Source organism: Taudactylus pleione, unplaced genomic scaffold (assembly GCF_031769625.1).
Source record: "Taudactylus pleione unplaced genomic scaffold, aTauple2 ptg000201l, whole genome shotgun sequence".
NCBI lineage: Eukaryota > Metazoa > Chordata > Amphibia > Anura > Myobatrachidae > Taudactylus > Taudactylus pleione.
Window position 1 is genome coordinate 61,074,835 of NW_028284603.1, and position 21,456 is coordinate 61,096,290.

Sequence of the window (21,456 nt, forward strand, 5' to 3'; positions counted from 1 at the left end):
TGCATTAAGAAAACCTTTCTATTAGAAGGTATAATGTCCCTGCTGCTCTGAATTATTATGAATATTGGATGTTTATTACTTGCATATGAATGTGACCAGTGTCGAAGTCCCGGGTATTTCGACCCAGGTTAACCCTGTCACACAGAAAAGGACCCGGTTTTCCCAGCAAATTACCAGGTCCTTAGCATGGTGCTCTTCTCTGTCTAACGGGTATTAGCTGGGTGTTTTCAGTGCCTCTCTGCTCACTATGTCATGTGCCTATGTGGCTGTGGATGCCAGGGTAGTTATATAACACTGTATAAACTATGCAGAACTATAAATCTTTAATAGCAGTTTTAAAAAAACATACCAAAGAAAATAGTTTATTAATCTTATTCTTAAAACCTGTCTATTTTGAGGGTTGACTGGATACCTTCTACTCCTTTAAGGCTGTGAATAGAAATATGATTGGTTGTTTGACATCTGTAAAGAGCACTATTTTCTTTTGGTGGTGAAGTGCAGGTCTTCCTATCCAGTCTTCTTATAGGCTGCCAAATGGAGTCATTTTTGTAATGGGCTTGCTGCTTTAAAATATTTTTTACTGTAATCCTGGGCCCAGCACAGTGTTATGCACTTGCATTAAAGTTTTGGGTAGTTCTAACACATCTGTGAACTGATACTGTTGCATGTTATAATCAATAATATTATGGCTTACAATTGATAATTCACCCCTTCAAAGTAGTAACATGATTTCACATAATGGGGGTAATTCGATTGTTTTGTGCCGATCTCCCGTCTAAAGTGGCGAGAGATCGGGGTGAGATATTCAGTCGGTTGGGATATCCATAACCTTTTGCACATGTCATGCCCAAAAACCTCAGGAGGGTGCGAGCAGCAATCTTTGCGCCCACGGCATTCGCAGCCCATCAAAGCAACTATTGAATTGATTTGTTGGGTTGCCATTACTAACAGCCACGGGCGACGACAATTGAATTCCCTCCAGTGTGTTATTGCTTTGTAATATTTTTCACTTGTTAGCTGTGGACTGAACAGCTTTTAATATTGAGAAAACAGCAACTATTGTTTCCTGATTTTAAGTTACTTTGTACTGGTTAATTGAACAGTGGTTGATATTTTACTGTCCTTGATTTCTGCAACGTGTCTATTTCAGTAGGTCTCACTATGGAGTATAATTACTAAAGTGCGGATTTATAGAAGTGGAGTTGTTGCCCATAGCAACCAATCAGATTCTAGCTATTATCCTCTAGAAGGTGCTAGATAAATAAGTAGAATCTGATTGGTTGCTATGGGCAACACCTCCAGTTCTATAAACCCACAATTTAGTAAATATACCCCTAAATGTTAGTTAAATATGTAACACTGAGGGGCCATTAAACCCAAAAAGTACAAAGGTGAATTTGAAAGCGTCGTATTCACAAAACATGTAAAATGTCTATACTATTAATTATTTTAGCAACATTTTTAAGCCTAATTCTAGTTTTCTGGTTAGAAGAGCCCATATCTGTATGTGTATAAGACTTAGGGCCTAAATCAGAGATTTACATAACTTCAATATTTTATCTAAATCTCTGTTTGCAGATCGGTGCATGTGCATTCCAGACCGGGCGAAAATAAATGCAAAATCCCTATTTTTGGCTAAAAATGTGGGGATTTCATTTAGAACCCTTTGGAAAACCCCCCCCCCCCCCCCCCCCAATAATAAATTACCCAAAAAAAATGTCGGAAGTTGCGCACTTTGGCAAAAACCGACCGTGCAATTTTGGGTGAAAAAAAATGTAAACCGTTGAAAATTATGAGAAGCAATTTTTTTCCAGGAAATTACTGTTCCACATAAATTGGGGGCACGTTAAAATGGGTGCAAGTATATTTTCGTGTCGGACAAACGCAATTGTTAAAACCGTAAAAAACTGCCTGCTGCGACCGCGTGCAATGTTTAAAAAACTTCACACATTCATACTGTCCCCCGAAAAATCAGACCCAATACATTAAAACCATTTTCAAGGGGGTTTTTTGCTCAAAATTTGCGCGGTCGTTTTTCGCCAAAGTGCATAACTTACGAATTTTTTGGGGGGGTCATTTATAATTAGGGGTGTGTCCAAAGGGTTCTGAAAGAAATCCCCACATTTTTAGCCAAAAATAAGGATTTAGCATTTTTTTTTACCTGGTCTGGAATGGAGAAAACTTATCTCCAGTTTTTTTTCGCCAATTGCATTTTCGCCTATTTTTTTTGTGAAAATATCGCCTTTTTTGGCGAAAAACTGCTTTTTTTCGCCGCTAATTGAATACGGCCCATAGTGGGTAACACAGTACACAATTTTGAGGTTTTGTCTTTATTTATAGAAACCTCACATTTTTTTTTATAGATAATAAAGATATAGTAGAGGTCTCAGTTTATAAATGGTTTCCAAGGTAACCATTTGTTCTGTGGGAATGTGGTAAGCAAGTCGCCTTCCCCAATGCCTCATTTCCTGACGTCACTGGAGAATCAAACACCTAGTTATATAATAGCCTTATACCTTGAGAGTTTCATACTCAAGTGATGTTGGCAAAATGTGCAGCTGCTGTCCAAAAACATTTCCATCATTAATCAGTGTTATCACATATACTATATATTTAGTTCTGGAAACATCTTGATGTATATATTTGTGAATTGTACAAATAGCCTATCCTTATCATGCAGCTTCTTATAACCGGTAATTGTAAGCTATAAACATGTGATTTTCACAGGTCAGTCCATTTGTCACTATGCATAATTTTACTTCCATACATGCATGTTTTTAGCGTTATTAAAAGACTGAATGTATTTTGTTTACAGCGGATTTTGGAGTGTCAGCTCAAATTACTGCCACCATAGCAAAACGGAAGTCTTTTATTGGGACCCCATACTGGTAAAACATCATTATTTCCTTTTTTATTGGTTGCTAAATAGAGAATCAATTACAGAAAATTTATTCAAATAAAATGTTTTTAATTCGAGACACTGTGTGAATATTACCTACTGTAGATATAAATGAGTTTTTATGTAATAACTGCACCTATGTCATGGTGTAAGTAAGTTACATTGTGCTTGAAATCTATTCTCTGTCTTATTTAAAAACCTAATTGCACCTTTAATTGTATGACAGATTGTAACATTGTGTACTCAAAATGTGTATTCAAAAAAATACACATTCCAATATGTGTTTTGTCAGACTAACATATTAAACAGAGCATCCAAACAGGCCACATATTAACAAACTTTTGTTGTACTGTACGATTGTGTCTTTGCCTGTGACAGCCTTTTATTTTTTCTAAAATGAAGTGAATAAGCTGACTGTGCTAATGGGGAACTCTCTGGAACATTGACAATTTGTAGTAACTCTGACAGCTTGCAACCCATTGGCTTGGAATGATCACATGATATTAGTGTCACAATGTCTTCAGCATGTAATTTGAATAAAGCTTTAAGGAGAATTTTTCAGGCCTATGATGTACACGCTGATATTGTAATAAACCCATTATGTCAGTAGCCTGAAGCTAATGATGATCGCAGTAGAAGCCAGGGCCATGTAATGATCTGTTGTGTGTTACTGTAAATAATGAATGCATGCAGGCTGCATTGTCATACTGCAGCATATGTGCCACACTCAGGAGATGATAAACACCTATCATCTCTAGAGCATACTTGCCAACTTCCAAATTTCAGGTAGCTCCCCCAGACTCCCGGGAGAATAGACAACCATCCCGGACCCCACCCACTTCATTGGGGATTGTTAGCGCAGATGAACTATAAAAAGTATGTAAGTATTCTTCAGAGTGTGATTTATATGTGACTTCTATACAAGAAGGAGGTGTCAAATAAAATAAAATGTGTTTCCAAAATATGTCCTTGTTGACTTGCATATATAATTTTGCACAATATTACAAAATACATATTTAATTGTGAAAAATATGCATCATATTTCCTAACGATAAATGATGTTCTCAGGATGGCACCTGAAGTGGCAGCAGTGGAGAGGAAAGGTGGATATAACCAGCTCTGCGATATCTGGGCGGTTGGCATAACCTCTATAGAGCTAGCTGAGCTTCAGCCTCCCATGTTTGACTTGCATCCAATGAGGTAAGTTTCTTCAGCATGGGAAATCACTTAGACAATACCATGTATTGATAATTTGTATTAATTGCTAATTCCACTTAAATTTTTGCGGTCAGATAAAAACATATAAATGTTTCTTACCTGTGATTCATCAGGTACAGCCCCTGTGCATCTAATTCTTCTAGGGCATTCTTTATGTTCAAGCCCAACATCTTTCCACCAGTGTTAGATCACTGTTCCTTTTCAACTATAGAAGTAAATCTAAGTGTACTGTACTTTACATTACTTATGTCATTTAGATTTTCCCTCCATTATCCGCTCTGGTTCCTGACTATAGATAGACAGTAATTAGACAGACAACAGATGCTAGGCAGTCAATAGTTACACAGGGACAAAAGTCAGACACACTAAAGTTCGATATGTAAGAAGGTCGACAGGTACAAAAGGTCGACAGGGTCAAAAGTTCGACATGAAAATGGTTGACACTTTTTTTTTTTTGTTGGGGTTAGGCACTTGGAGGGTTAGGCACTTATCCCCCACGCTTAGTGTTAGGCACTTACCCAGACGGTTAGGCACCAGGAGGAAGGGTTAGGGACCAAGGGGGAGGGTTAGGGTGAAGATTAGGGCTAAAAAAACCAAAACAAATTTGTCGACCATTTTCATGTCAAACTTTTGACCCTGTCGATCTTTTGTACCTGTCTAACTATTGACTACCTAACATCTGGTGTCTATCTATACATTGTCTATATAAGCACTGTCTATCTCTTATACCACACCCTATTCGCTCTGTTAGTATTCTATTTGTATTTATTAATACAGTAGTTGCCCTCAGTACTGCTGTCTGCTGCCTCCAGTGGTGATATTTAAGAATTTTCTTATGTTTTAATCAAATATTTATCTAATGGGAAGCAGTGTCAGGTGATGTAGATTTAAAACTAATGAAGCTGATTAGAAACATTATAATATGTTAATATTCCTTTAACGTGAACGCTTAATTATTTGTAAAAAAAAATTATTTTTATTTCTAACCAGGGTTGTGCCGTCCCATATTTCATCTCGTTACTCCTCAGTAATAATGGTTATTCTGTGCTTTCAGGGCCTTATTTCTTATGACTAAGAGCAACTTCCAGCCTCCGAAGTTAAAAGATAAGATGAAATGGTAAGCAGTGCAAGTTCTCACATGATGATTTGCTTTTGCTCTCACATTTATTTTTCATCGCTGGAACTATTCATATTTTTTTTTCTTCATTTTTTTCCATTGAAGGTCAAATAGTTTCCATCATTTTGTCAAAATGGCACTTACAAAAAATCCTAAGAAAAGACCTACCGCTGAGAAATTATTACAGGTAATATAATACTGTGTGACTGCTTTTATGTCTGTGTCTGGTGGGTATCCTATGCTGCCTATTCTTCACTCCGTGCAGTTGAATTTTAGTTGCAATTTTAATCATCTATTGGGACTATTCTAACATACAGTTTGCTTTAACATTTATCTCTTACTGGCACATCTGTTACAATGAAGAATGAATTTGTAGTGTAAGACTGCAATAGTAGAGCAGGATTTCCTCCCATTGGCCAAATGTAATGGCCCTGGCAATTGTTTATTGCCTTAAAAAAAAATGGTACTTGTGTACTTTACGGACTCATTGCAGAGAGAACCCAATGAATGTTTTAAATGGTACTTGTGTACTTTATGTACACAAGTACCGAAAGTTGTCCGCTCGCCACGCTTCGGTCTCGGTGGCTCGTTACGTTCGCCACAAGGTTATATTCCCCCTCTATGCCCACTTGGATGGTAGGGAAAGACACTGGACACTGGGAATGACGCTGGACACTGGCTGATAACGTCAGGGTCCTTTCCTTGAAGGGGATTTAGACATTACCATGATGGATAATAATAATGAGTGTAGGACACTTGGGTTCTCTCTGCAATGAGTCCGTAAAGTACACAAGTGCCAAAAAAAAATCTTTAAAACTGCTCTTTACATCTTGCGGCTAAATTTTAGAAAATCTGTACATTTGATAAACCGGAGACTCTTACATATGGTCCCATGGCTCTTACTAGTGAGCAATGGCAGTTGCATAGTGGGGGCTGCAGCACAGTCCAAAGCTGCCAGAGGGACCCAGCTCCAAACGCTGTTGCCAGGGATCATTACGCTCTCCGGAGATCAGCTGGGTCTATGTGTAATTGACAGGTGCGCCGGATTTATGTCCATTAGCTCCCATTGGCCAAAACTAGTCAATGGGAGCTAGCTAACACAGGAGTCTGGGGGCGGACTAATCCGACACACCTGTCAATCAAACACCGCCGCAGCTGATCTTTCCCTGGTGAGTTTAATGATTGATCCTCGACAGCAGCGTTTGGAGCAGACTTAATTATGTTGTTTAAACCTCACCCCCTCTGGCAGTTTTGGTAGGGGCTGCAGCCACTGGTACTGAGGAACATTTTAAAGACAAACTCTTCCCACATTCTCTTGGCCCCTCCCGCCTAATCTAGCTTTTGTCCAGGTACAAACGCATTAGGGGTTTCCTTAGCCTTGGACCACAGAGATAGCTGCTGTATTCTGAGCCCAACTTGCACAGGAGTGCTGGAGTTGTCTGTTCATATACATATTCTTCTTGGGGGGGTTTACACCGACAGCAGCCCCTGATTCCTTCAGGAGCCTCTTTTATAGAGACGCAGCATCGGTCGCAGAGCTTTCGATTATTGGTCTTCTGAGTAACCCTATGGTCACGCAGAATGGCCGGAGACATTTTTCTTGCATACGAGATCGCAGACACAGGATGTGACACCCCCGAATTGATCGGAACACACCTGCTTTCTTTGCCAACACTCTGCATTACCTCCCACAAATGCCCCCTTACTGTCAATCACAAGTGCGAGTAAATAGTCACTGCAAGTGACTACAGTAATGTATCTTGATGCATGCGCTGTGCGATTCAAATGCAGTCACAGATAGAAGATTATCGCTCAACTGTGTAAACATCGGAACAGTATACATCTCTAGATTAGTAGCTCCACTGCTCCAACCTCTGTTCCTGATTACCTTAAAGTGTGAGGAATGCCGTTTTGAGTGGAGAGCATTTTTTACATTGTGTGTTAATGTAGATTGGTGCACAAGTAAAAGGACAGGTTCTGTAATCCGTAGTTGGGAACTGCAGCACCTTTTTCCTGTGCACCCGTTGTGATGCATACCCTGTGTTGTACTCAGTACTGTTTTTTGTATAGTGAATCCTTTAGAGAGTTATCATAGAAAGCTATGTAAGGCTATAAAAAGAGAGATTAAGTATTTTAGATGGTTAGGGAAGTGTTCCTAATGTGTGGGTTTTGGGGCATGGGACAGGTCTGTTGCATGTTAAAAAATGATCATATGGAAGAGAGAAAAAGAAGTTAGTAAGAACGAAATCAGAGGCTGGTATAAATAAGTCATTGGTATTCCTTGTCTGTGGAGGGAAATAGACAACTGGAAATACAGATAAGTGAAATTAGGATAAGGAATCTTGAAAAAGAGAATGGAAGTATCAGAGTGTATGGAATTGAAACAAAGGAAAAGTAAAATATGGGACCTTGGAGCGTGACTGAAGTGTTACAAGTATATGATAAACTATCTCCCTCTCTCCCTATATCCATCTATGTATACCCACATGGACGTAACTACCATAGGTGCAAGGGGTGCAGCTGAGGGGGGGCCCATCTTCCTTGTCAAAGTTACATGTGTGATATAAATTTTTCACCATTGGGTGGTACATAGGGGCCCTTGCAAACTTTTGCTATGGGCCTTCAAATAACTAGTTACGCCCCTGTATAACCATCTCCCTCTCTGTTGAGATATATATATGTATGTGTGTGTATATTTATAGATGCATGTGTGTGTATATATATATATATATATATATATATATATACACACACACACAATGCAAGTTAATGGACAGCACTCAGAGTTTGAGCAACCCCAACAATAATGAATAGACACCGTCTTATTGTAGGTCGACGTTTCAGAGCAGTTGGCTCTTTTATCAAGACATATCAAATAACAAGCAGTAGAATAAACATTTAAATACCTGTGCACTACACCACTGTGACTCCCTGCTCCACGCAGTCCCGTCTGAGACCCGATGACGACATAGACGTGCGCCCCTCCGGCGGTCGAGATCTCCCTTGGGGCGTGGCCATAATGTGTAACCAAGGTAACAGAAACCACTAAAAACAAACATATAATGAATAACATAATAATATGCATTCCTATTAGGCAATCAGAGAATCGCTAAATCATCATGTTCAATAGACACAATGAAAACTATGTCATCCTCACAGAGAAACTATAAACCATATCATTCATAGAGGGAATAAATTACATGGAGCTATCTTGAAGCAGCATGATGTGAAGGCTAAAGGAAAAATGACTATCGAAGCCCTATAGAAATGTGTTTTTAGTCGTTTCTGTTACCTTGATTACAGTCACATTATGGCCACGCCCCCAGTGAGATCCCGACAGCCGCCGGGTCGCACACCTCTGACGTCAACGGGTCTCAGATGGAACTGCGTGGAGCAGGGAATCACAATGGTGTACTGCACAAGTATTTAAATGTTTATTCTACTGCTTGTTATTTAATATGTCTTGATAAAAGGCGTCAGCTGACCACCAACATGCTACCATTGGGTAAAGGGTAGTCAGGTGATGAAGACTGTCATGGCCGCGTCTGTGACGGCAACCACATCCACCGAATCCCAGCGCAGCACCTGGACATCAATATGGTGCCTAGGCATGATCCTCAGCGCGTCACTCGCCACCGCACCTGACGTCTGACCACACGAGGGATTAGGGGAAGCCGGCGCTTTGGTGAGTAACAGCCGATCCTAGGCCGCAACCTGACACTTTCCATTGTGTTTGTCACATATCCCCCTTTCTTGTTTCGACCTGTAGGGCGGAACACCTGTAGCTCCTATGCAAAAAACACTGGACAAAGCATCTGCATTGTCCAGTTGGCATACTGGCCTATGCTCTTTATAAAACCTCACATTTTTTCAATTCCAAGAACCATCTAGTTATTCTCCCATTGGTCTCTTTATTCACAGCCATCCACTTCAACGGAGCGTGATCTGTAATCAATTTATACCCATCAATATGGATATAAGTCCTTCTATAATACTCTGATTCGAAACCAAACAAGAGAAAAAAAAAAGGCTCTTTGTTGGGGCACACTTAAACGATAATTCTGCTATGAATATTATTGATATAACTTTTAATATGTCTTTATAAAAGAGGCATACCTATATTGTGCAAAGAAAAAATAGTAATAATATTTGAGTAATAATATGCAGGTATTTGTTGCCACTAACACCCACAATTACTCAATTGGCGAAAATATTAATTAAAATCTGCATTACACTGTACATCCTTGAGATAAGTATCATCTATCAAGTTTCCAAAATTATGTTGTACACTGATAAGTATTGCTAATGAATTAGTTTGCTGTACCATGTGCCGTCCTGTCCCATTCCTCAACCAATATTTATACCTACAACACCTGGTATTCCTAGGTGGTCTCCCATCCAAGTACTGACCAGGCCTACTACTGTATCGCTTCCAATATCAGACGAGATTGGGCAGGGTCAGTGAAGTATGACTGTAGGTTAAGATTAATCCTATAGGTGAGGTTTGCCCTTGCACAAGGCCTCAAGAAAAGATATGTAAAAAAAATGTAGGACTGTCTCTTAGAGATAAAAGTCCACTTTACTAATAAGAGTCATGAAATCAGAAAGTGATGCATAAGAATACTTTAATTTATTTAAACATAAGCAATTGTATACATTTTCACTGTCAACACTTTCACATATAATGATCAAATGAATATTTAAAAAAATCTCTGTTATGGTGATAATATTGGTAAAAGACCTACGAATATTTGGTCTTGAAAAAATTGAATTGGGTATCCGTGGCGGCGATATAATGCAAGAACTGATGAAGAAACAGAGTGCATGGACCTTTAAGCTAGATACCCTCTCACCCAAGGGAATGAGCGAGCACATTAACTATAATGTTTTCCTTTAAAGAATATACACTATAAATGATAAATAATACTTTAACACCTAGAATAGTCAAATTCCTTATACACTATATTCTCTTTAAATCATCTTATTCATATTTTATCTATTTATCAATTTTTATAAACTCCAGGTCTGTACACTATATATATTTTAATATAACTCTTCTATATGAGTTATTTACCCATTTTTATGGGCTTAAACATAATATTCCTTTTTTCTATTACTAGCGTATTATTATATTTTTGTTAGCACATAATATCCATTATTAATTATTACATCTAAAAACATGGGCGACATGACTATATGGATGACCGATGTAATTCTAAGGTCCCATAGACAGTATGCTGCTGATTATCTCAATTATGTAATCATCTATAGTCCTGATTGTCAGTCTCACTTACCCAGGGTACAAGTAGTGTTGGACTCCATCTGTGAGGCAGGATTGACAGCAAACCTAAAAGACTGTTGCTTAGTGATGGAAGAGGTGAAATATCTTGGATACAACATAGGCAGAGGTTTGATAAAACCCCAATGTAGGGAAAACATTGGCCATGATGCCTGGATAGGAAGCAGGAGAGAGCTTCCTTAGGAATCACAGGGTATTATAAAAGATTTATACCCAAATTGATTGGTATAAATTGATTACAGATCATGCTCAGTTGAAGTGGATGGCTGTGAATAAAGAGACCAATGGGAGAATAACTAGATGGTTCTTGAAAATGTGAGGTTTTATAAAGAGCATAGTGTACTGTTACTTATCTTGATGATGTAGTCATCTGCAGTCCTGATTGGAAGTCTCACTTACCCAGGGTACAGTGTTGGACTCCATCTGTAAGGCAGCATTGACAGCCAACCCAAAAGAGTGTTGCTTAGTGATGGAAGAGGTGAAGTATCTTGGATACACCATAGGCAGAGGTTTGACAAAACCCAACTTGATAAAATTGAGGCAACACAAAACTGGCCATGACCCGTAAATAAGAAGCAGGAGAGAGTTTTCTTAGGAATCATGGGATATTATAGAAGATTGATACCAGATTTTGCCACCATTGCTGTCCCTTTGCCTTAAACGGGTAAACAGTCAGTTATGGTTAAATAGAAGCCTGAGGTATACTTCCTCAGTGCCTATAAAAAAAAAATATATACAGTATATATTATATTATTCTGAACTTATAACTCCTGTCCCCTGTTTCATAACCAAGCCAATATCAGTAGAGCCAGTGCATTGTTTTGATATATAGTGATATAAAAACACTTTTATACATGTGTGAAACAGTCAAAATTAGGGATTGACTTTTTAAAAATACTCCCTTTTGTAACGTTCACTGTGCTAGTGTAATGCTATTGTTTTCCCTCATATGTAATATGGCAGCTCTCCCGAGTCTAATAATAATAATAGTAACCATAAATATGTGTGATGTACCCTTTGCTAGCACTAAATGATTCAGTGTAAACTGTGTGTAATCTAGTCATCTCTATTAGTTCCAGCTTACTTGGATCTAACATTGCTATCAAAAGGAATACACACATATTTCAGGAGACCACTTTCTCTAATATAAAACCACAAACAGAAAAATCTTTTTGATTCAGATTATAGATTAGTTCTAGCGTTAATAGTCCCATCCGTTGTGTAGAACTTGTCCCATCAGCATCTTTATCTTACATCCAGAATCAGTCAGAATTGACTTCTCTCTAGAAACTCTCTAGTTTACAGATGGATATAAATAGCTGATGTCTGTCTTCTGTCACTACTGCATTGTAGTAATCTTGTCTGAAGCCTTTGAAGAATATGATGTCATAGGCAACATACTGAGCTTTCCAATGCATGTATGGTAATGATACCTCTAATAGGCCACTAATGTGCCTCTACTTTGTTCTTAAACAAGCAGTCATTACTGACTACTTACTGTCAGACGCTTGAATGGCCAGATAATCAAACTTTGTGTCTCACTTTTAATGTACTCTGTATTTAATGTACTCTATATTTATACTATGAAAACTGTTTGTTTTGATGCAGTGATGTATTTATTAAATGTTTATAGCATTTTGACATGACTAATGTAGCGAGTGGCATTTTAATGTAAGGAAAATAAAATAGAGCAAGTAATTTAGCCTGTCAGATTATGTAGTGATTTCTGTGAGAGTTGGCATTTATCTAATATGAGTTTCTTGCTTTTTGTAGCATCCTTTTGTTACACAGCCATTAAACCGCACGCTTGCTATTGAATTGCTGGATAAAGTGAATAATCCCGACCACTCTAGTTACCATGACTTCGATGACGATGACCCAGAGGTAAGAGTATTTATAACCACAGTGTGCAGTACAATGTATTGATCATTAAATAGTTCAGAAAAGGCTGTCTTGCTTTATTTGCGTCACATGCAGAAGCGTATCTATAATGTATGCATGGTGTGCGGTGCCCAAGGGCCCCTGGATCCAGGGGGGCCCATACCACGCACCCTGCACCCATTTCTTCAATACCTACCTCTCTGGAGTCCCGCGTCAACGGCAGCAGCGGTGCACAAATCACCGGGAAAATGAAGCGGTGGCCATTTTCCCAGCGTTTTTGTGCATGCTCAGTAGGAGAATTGCTGGGAAAATGGCTGCCGTGCCATTTCCCCGGAGACCAGCGCTAGAGTCTGCTAGTGATCAGAGTCTACTGCTATCAGTGCTCTGCTGGGATGAGAGGAGGGGGCCCCAGGCGGAGACGGCATACAGGCCCCTCCCTCCTTTCTTAAGACGCCCCTGGTCACGTATCTCGTATCACATTGTAGAAATGTAGTATAAAAATTCATGAACACCTATTACTTGCTTGCCATGAAACATACTGTAGTAGACTATAAATGTTCTCATGTATTTTTATATAGAATGGATCTTAATAACTGGGTGTTTTAACCTGTTTGTTTACTTACTTTGGACAAAAGCACAATTATTGATTTGCACACTTATTATGTAGTTATGCTATGCTATGTAGTTGTTTACATATTTATTATTATGTGGAGCGTACTACTTTTTCTTAAGCAATACCTCTTTATTCTCCCAGACTGGAACACCCTTAAAAAATTGTGGTGTTCTTACCTTTCATTGTTTTGGATATATATGGTATAGGTGTAGTGTGTTCTAGAGTGTTCCAACTACTTTAACAGTACAGATATGGAATGTGTTAACTGAAATGTTTGGGAATTTCCAATTCTCTATAAAAGGAGTTTATTTCCATTATTTGGTGTGCCAAGCCTAAAATATACATAATTACTAGGGATGTCCAGGCTCGGATAGGTTTGAATTTTCCTGCCAAGTTCGGATTTTTCCCGCCAAAAATCGGGTCTCAGAAAGACGTTTGTCCATGAAAGATGACGTTTTGCCTCCTTCTGAGACCCGATTTTTGGCGGGAAAAATCCAAACTTGGAGGGTAACTTCAAACCTATCCGAGCCTGCACATCCCTAATTACATTTCAGAGATAGCTCTGTTTTCCCGCATTGCTCATGGCTTTCTGCCCCTTATTACAGTGGTGTGCTTTTCAGTGATTATGGTAATAAACTGCCAGTGATCAAGACATATTCTCAAAAAGCAGCACTTTTTATTTATGTATTTATTTATTGGCCTTTCAACTTACTGGATATTGAATATGCAGATAGGGGTCCTGTGCCTGTTTGAGCAGAGACTGTTGGTTGCTGCTACGTCTGTAATAAAGAATATAGTCACAAGCTAGAAGGATGGACAGGACTGTGAAAGACAACACTAAAGGCTTTGTCTGGGATCACTTATGGACTAGTAAAAATGTGTTAAAAGATTTTGTCAGACCCTAATGATCATTTTACATAAACAAAACTTGCCCAAGATTTTGCAGAGCAAAATTGGGTTATAAGAAGTCCCTACCCTATATTACCCATCCAGTTCCACATTCTTGCAAAGGGTGCTTTCTGTCCAATAGGCCCACCCTTTTCTGTATCCGGGATTCAGGGCTATTGAGAGGTATGGTGTAGAGTAGTTTGTGGTCATTGTAACAGTGACAACTCAAAGCCTGCCATGTAAACCTCATTTTTCATTCCTCCGATGCATTTGTTGGAGGTGATGGTGACATTGTCTGTAATATGTATTACTGTCCCTTGAGAGTTGTAAATTGAGCCCGACATGAACTAATGGGCCTGATTTGCTAAACACTGGAGGTCAGTTGCGAAGTGCTCATGAGGCGAATGAGGGTGTTGCTCCGGAAAGTAAAAGTGCTTAATAATCTGTGGGTGCATTGTGCATAAGTAAACATTACATCAAAGTCCTGCATCCTGCCCCTTTAGTATTGCCTCTTTGAATTGAATGATTTTTGATATACTGTACAGCACAGTACAATATATTTAACAATGTTTTTTTCTGCTTAATGTAATCATGAGCTTAAGGTGTGATACCAGTAGTATCTGTTTTTAATTATAATACAGTATGTGTTGCTTTTGTATGTTTAAATGGTTTTATTACGTTGTTTGGAATAGGCCTAAACTTGCATTTCGGAGGCTGGCAGAGATAGAGTGTCAGCCTATACTTTGAAGGTGACCTGTCAGTGGACAATGGCACTCCAAGTACCACTGCAGCCACAGCACTAAGCATCCACTATAACAAGAAGGCCACAAGCATGTGCTCCCCCTGATATATCTGGTCAGTGTAAGACTGGAGCCTCTAAATGAGGGCTTGGAGGACCTTCACTCCACCCAACTTCCCCCTCTGCCTGGGCATGCAGACTACTGATTCTCCGCAGTTGCAGTCACCTTTTCCTTTAAACCTTGTAGAAATCAAGGTGCGCGTCAAGTTCAGAGCTGTATTGGCGCTGCGGAGTTGCCATTTTGTGCTGTGTTAATGACCTCCACTTTATAGTTAAATATTTGTATCTATGCAGTTTGCAGATACTATGTAAGGTACTCTGCATACAGGTGCGTCCACATACACCATGCGACGCTAGGCCCTGTGCGACTCTGCTAGCGCAAAGCCTATTTTTTGACCGATGCATCGCAGCATTTCGTACAGTTTCAGACTAGGTCGCACACTGGTATACAAGTGTGTCGCATATCAAAGTAATCAGTGCAGTATCCCGGTGCATCCCATTATCATCGCATTGCAACGAAGATGCTGGGGCGCAAGCAGAGTCGTACGGGACATTGTGCTCCAAGAGGGGCTGTTTGGCGTGTATCAATGTTTGAGGGCACATCTGTATGTGTTGTACATCAGTTTATTTTAATTGTGCAAATAATGCTTTTTTGTTTGATCATGCGTGTTACATATAGTTTGAGTAAGTGACAAAATATATAGATAAAAATATCTTTAAATGTGAGATTCTGTTTTTAAGAAATGTCTCATTATTTTCTTCATTTTTGTTTTGTGTATGTTTCTGTCTGCGTTGGTCCCTTTTGTTTTCCAAATAGTTTAAGTTTTGGGGGATCTTTTCTCCAGCATCTCCTCCTGTGCGTCGGGCCCCTCGTTTTGCAGCCCGTCCCAAGGTACAATTGCTTGTCCCAGCAAGCTGAGTGTATCACCTAACTATCGTTCATTACGCCAGCTTCCTAAACCTGCATTAGCTGATGCAGTATAACATTGCTTTTACCAAGCTTGCAGCTTCAAAATGAAGTCAACATATTTCTCCATTGATCATTCCATCAAGGTCTCTAGATGACCTCCTAGCTCTTAGTATGACTTGTGGAACCATACTAACCATTTTATTGCATACTAACTCTGTTTACATTATGTCTAGAACAAAAACACATATTAGTTTCAGCTGCCTTTTCTGTACAACATGTCATTTATGTTACCCATTACCATCATTTTGCTTGAGTTCATGTTATTTTCATTTAATTGATAGAATTATTGTGTCTCACTTGGTTCTGTCATTTAGTTAGCTTTTAATGTATTGCTATGAACCAACAGCTGAGTCTATCTCTGATGTTTGATAATCAATGTACTGCTACATCTAGAATCTGCCATGATGTTACCAGAATAAGGGAGAGTGGTAAGGGGAGCACTCTAGTATTATGTATTCCTAAAAATATTGATGATTAGTATGCCCACACTCCGCCTCACCTGCACTCTTCAGGGGGCAAAGCTAGATGCCAATGTAAAAGCACTGTATGAATGCAAAATAATAGTTACTTTTCCTTAAGTATATAAAATGTATGGTCCAAAACTCACAGATAAATTGTAATCAATAGCAGTTAGATTTTTTTTTTTTAATAAATCTAACCTTCACTACACTAATAAAATCTAATAAGTCTAATGATTACATTAATGCTCTCTATGTCGTGACCTCAAATACGCCTTATGGAGCATACACATGGTCAGATTTGTCAGATGAACGATTTGAACGATTTTACCAAAGTTTTCAACGATTTGAACGATTGAACGATTTTTGACTGCATTAAAATGAATGGAATCGTCCAAGTCTGACTGCAAACACATCAGATGTCAGATATCGTTATCTGACAAACGGGAACGCGCATCGTTGATCGTCCATCGTTCAGGCATGTCAGATATGTCAGATTTTCCTTCAGATATGAACGACTGAACGATTTTTAAATCGTTATCGTTCAGATCTGAAGGAAAAATCTGACCGTGTGTATGCACCATTAAGGTCCTGGTAAATTATAGTCCACTGGCAACTTTTAAAAGCATAATAAAATAATTTTGCTTGCGAAGTACATTATATTTGTTTTAAAACAACGTACACTTTATACAGAGAAACACTGTAACTGGTGGGTCTAGATTTTCCTTTTCTGTAATGATATATAATTGGGTATGAGCATTTAATAACCAAGCTAGTCCATAAATCTATTTAATAAATGCACTTTTATTTCAATTTAAGAAACACATGTTTTTTTGAGATTTGACTTTCCCTGCATAATATATGTCAGAGAGAAGTGACCTGTGGTTGTCTTTTGTGACACTAAAAGTCCCAGCATGCCTTACTTACTTGACCTTGTTGCACCAGAGCTGAATAGCACGGTTTCCCAAGCCTGGACTAACGTGTGCTTTTATGTATTTTAGATAAAGTTTTTTTTTTCTATCTATTCTTATACAAAGATGTATGCCGATAATGTGAGGACTGTGAACTTTTTCTGCACACATTTTAGTATATCTGTCCATCAGTGTTTTACTTGTCACAAATGTATTTATTACCAGTTATTTATATAGCGCACACTTATTCCACAGCGCTTTACAGAGAATATTTGTCCATTCACATCAGTCCTTATCCCAGTGGAGCGTACAATCTATGTTTCCTACCACATGCTCGCACACTAGGGTTAATTTTGTTGGGACCTAATCAACCTACCAGTATATTTTTGGAGTGTGGGAGGAAACGGGAGCACACGCAAGCACAGGGAGAATATACCAACTCAACACAGTAAGGGCCGTATTGGGAATCGAACCCATGACCCTCAGTGCTGTGAGGTAGTAATGTGAACCAATACACTGTCTTTGCTGCACAAAATAGTTCTATACATTGGAGCTGTCTAGCCCTATATACTGGAGGGTGGATTTCCAAGGCCATGCCCCTTTCACACAAGGGCATGCCCTCTTTGCAAATACCAGACGTTGGGAAGGGATGGGTACGGGATGCCGCCGGTTAGAATCCCAACGCTGGCATCCCGACAGGGTTAGAATACCAACACTTGGCGGTCAGTATTCTAACCCTCCCTACCCTAAACCTCCCTCCCTGGTGCCTGACTCCAACCTTCCCCCCCTAGTGCCTAAACCTATCCTCCCCCTCCCCTCACACTAAATCTAACCCTCCCTCCTTAGTGCCTAACCCATAACGCTAACCCTCCCCCCAACCCCACTACTTTTCTTTGGGATATCGGCTGTTGGGATGCCAGCTCCTGAATTCTGACAAGTGCCGGCATTCTGATGACAATGTATTTAAACATTGAAACGTTGACTGCACTGACGCTGATTGGAAATACTTTTCTGTATGGAGTGCCGCACCTACCATATGTGATTTTTATATATGCGTGTGTGTGTGTGTGTGTAGTGACACATGGGATGGTTACTAACATTGTGGGTCCCCTGAGGATCTATTACTACTAGTAGGTGTGGAAAATGCCAAAGGGCATATACTGCCCCTGGGGATTTGTTAGCATGCAGGGCCCTATGAAGATGGGGGGAGGGAGGGTGTGAGATGCCCCAGGAACATTTTTTTAATACATTCTACATTTTATTAAATAATTATTTTAAAAAAAAAAAACTATTTCAGAGAGGTTTTGTGGGGGATAAAACCAGCCAGTTAGGTGGTAAAATACATTGTTTTTTAATGATCTGGATGGGTTCATTGTTTTGCTTTAATACATGATGCTGACTGGTGACTTGTACCATTTACTTTCCACTTATTGCCAACACAGCTCAGCAGAAATATGAGTGGTCTGTCTAATTAGAAACCAAGTGACACCTTTGTGTCCTCACACACCTAATAGTGCATTAGCAGAGCTTATTGATATGAGGAAATAGACTTACAGAAGACAATGCAAATACTTGAGGAACAAACACTACCTGCTTTTGCTTGTCCAGGGGACAACCAAACCATTTTTAATTTCCTTTCATTGACTGTTAAACGGTTATGAGTTAAACAGGAATGCCAGCATTTGAAGTAATTACTTTTCATGTCACTAGTTTCAAACATGTCATGACTGATATGTTACCAGGTAACAGAACTGATTCCTTGCAAAGAACCCTGTTTTGGAGAATGTACTCTGTAAGATAGCCGCTGTAAAGGGGAAGACAGCTGTATAAAAAGAGTGTATATAAGAGTTATAATAAATTCACAGGGGTTTCAATTCAACATTATACTTCAGTTGCCTTATCTGGCAAAATCCGCATACTACATAGTAAAATGTTGTACTGGTTGACTTGTTGAGATAATTTTATCTTATGATTGCAGCTCTTGTGTGTTTTTTTTTTGTAATAATGAAGTGCTTGAAAGTAACGCTTTGTTATGCCCCGAGGAAGCACAGTGTGAAATTGCACGCTTATGTAAGAGTTACCATCCAGAGGGAATGAAGAATTCCAAGCAGCAGATAAACATAATTTGTCAGTGCACAGTAGTGAGGAATGTAATTAGTACATGTGTGTGCTTGTAGAATAATTATGAATCATGCAGGGCTAGTTGCTTGTTATAAACGTGTTCTCACCAGGAATTTGCTGAAGCACATGTGCTATGTGTTTTTTGCACCCTGGGTATTGTAGTACCTTAGTGGACAGTACATAATGCCAACCGTGACCATTGGAGCAAAGCGAACCCATTCTCTGCAGCATTTTGCAGTGCCACCGCTATTTCTGCCAAGAAGACAATGCCTGTCATTAAGGAGAAACTGTGGCTATGCTTTCCTTAAAATAGTATGAATTGCTACCTTAATGGCAGAATTGTGACCTGCTGCTAATTACAAATAGGTAGAGCTGTGGATAGACCGCCCATATACACAGCACGATGCCCTGATATATCTGCAGATGACCGCCCATATACACAGCACGATGCCCTGATATATCTGCAGATGACCGCCCATATACACAGCACAATGCCCTGATATCTCTGCAGATGACCGCCCATATACACTGCACGATGCCCTGATATATCTGCAGATGACCGCCCATATACACAGCACGATGCCCTGATATATCTGCAGATGACCGCCCATATACACAGCACGATGCCCTGATATATCTGCAGATGACCACCCATATACACAGCACAATGCCCTGATATCTCTGCAGATGACTGCCCGTATACACTGCACGATGCCCTGATATATCTGCAGATGACCGCCCGTATACACAGCACAGCACGATGCCTCGATATATCTGCAGATGACTGCCCGTATACACTGCACGATGCCCTGATATATCTGCAGATGACCGCCCGTATACACAGCACAGCACGATGCCTCGATATATCTGCAGATGACTGCCCGTATACACTGCACGATGCCCTGATATATCTGCAGATGACCGCCCGTATACACAGCACAGCACGATGCCTCGATATATCTGCAGATGACTGCCCGTATACACTGCACGATGCCCTGATATATCTGCAGATGACTGCCCGTATACACAGCACGATGCCCTGATATATCTGCAGAGGACTGCCCATATACACTGCACGATGCCCTGATATATCTGCAGATGATCGTCCTTATACACAGCACGATGCCCTGATATATCTGCCGATATATTGGGCATCGACTGTGCAGCACAGCCGACGCGATATGTCTGTGAACGATGTAATTCACAGACATATCGCATGAAGTATTGTCACATTTATTTTTCACAAGGTAATAAAACACATCATTTGTAATAAAATCAAGGTGGCAGCGTACCAGATTTAACCTTTTCAGAAAGGCACAGTGTTAGAGCAATAGGGGTTAAATGCCACCCCAACAGCAATTCACCTTCCCTGCAGAATCACAGGTCCTTCTAAAATGCTGGATACTGGCAGCTTCCACAGGTAACCAACGGGTTACAGCCCACAGCCTTTGTCAAGATACCTTGTGTTTTATTACCTTGTGAAAAATAAATGTGACAATACTTCACTATGGTAGCATCCATTTTGTGATTTCTTTGAGGTGCTGTCTGACACTGAAGGGGTGATTTTGGAGTGTGTTGAAATTAAGAAAATATATTCTTTTGGACTATTTAAGAAGCCAGTTTTCACTGATGTTTTTATTGACTTTTATTCAACAGCTGATGGTTATATAAGTGACTATTTCCTTTACCTCAGAGGAGGAGCACTTTATTTTTCATATTTAGTTACATATTACTGTGTGATGTGTGTAGGTCACAAAGGTTTATTGACCCTTCACCTCATTTAAATTCGGATTGCGGGGAGAATATATTTATTATTATACTCAGGGGATAATTGTGTGAGCAGTAGCGCTGAGTGAGGCTGATGATACTCAGCCTGCACATACAGTATAACATGAATGCTGTTGTACCTAACTTCCAATAATTGCACATTGGGTTACTGGTTGCTGCTCATTGTTGCAGGCTAATATAACTGACAACTGTCCTTGAGTTCCATGACAAATTCCCAAGACTTAAGCTGGCCACACACTAGACCAACTTACATCCAACTAGTTGATTGGTTGGAACGAAAATCGGGTAAGGAATGGGAGTAACTGATGATCAGCAATTTGCTCCTAAATGCCAGAAAACAGATGAAAATGGTCGTTCAGACAAGTTTGTTAAATGTTTGATCTAAACAATTTGTTCAAACAACAGTTTTTGTCCTTTTTCTGGCGTTTGGGAGCAAATTGCTGATTGTCATTTGCTTTCATACCTTACCAGATTTTCATTCCAACCAATCAACT

The 21,456-nt window shown here is 39.5% G+C and overlaps 1 protein-coding gene and 1 pseudogene across 5 annotated transcripts in view; one reads left to right on the forward strand and one right to left on the reverse strand.

Annotated features, from left to right (window-relative positions):
* MAP4K3 (mitogen-activated protein kinase kinase kinase kinase 3) overlaps nucleotides 1–21,456 on the forward strand; it is a 317,828-nt gene that overhangs the window by 195,969 nt on the left and 100,403 nt on the right. For 3 of the 5 annotated variants that reach the window (XM_088477406.1, XM_088477407.1, XM_088477408.1), the window contains exons 8-13: nucleotides 2,816–2,888; nucleotides 3,968–4,099; nucleotides 5,172–5,234; nucleotides 5,340–5,421; nucleotides 12,307–12,417; nucleotides 15,532–15,606. In XM_088477406.1, coding sequence (XP_088333532.1) covers nucleotides 2,816–2,888; nucleotides 3,968–4,099; nucleotides 5,172–5,234; nucleotides 5,340–5,421; nucleotides 12,307–12,417; nucleotides 15,532–15,606 — 536 coding nt within the window. The remainder of the gene's footprint in view (nucleotides 1–2,815; nucleotides 2,889–3,967; nucleotides 4,100–5,171; nucleotides 5,235–5,339; nucleotides 5,422–12,306; nucleotides 12,418–15,531; nucleotides 15,607–21,456) is intronic. The other 2 variants (XM_088477409.1, XM_088477410.1) reach the window with 1 other exon arrangement.
* Nucleotides 9,596–9,714, reverse strand: LOC148518645 (5S ribosomal RNA; annotated as a pseudogene).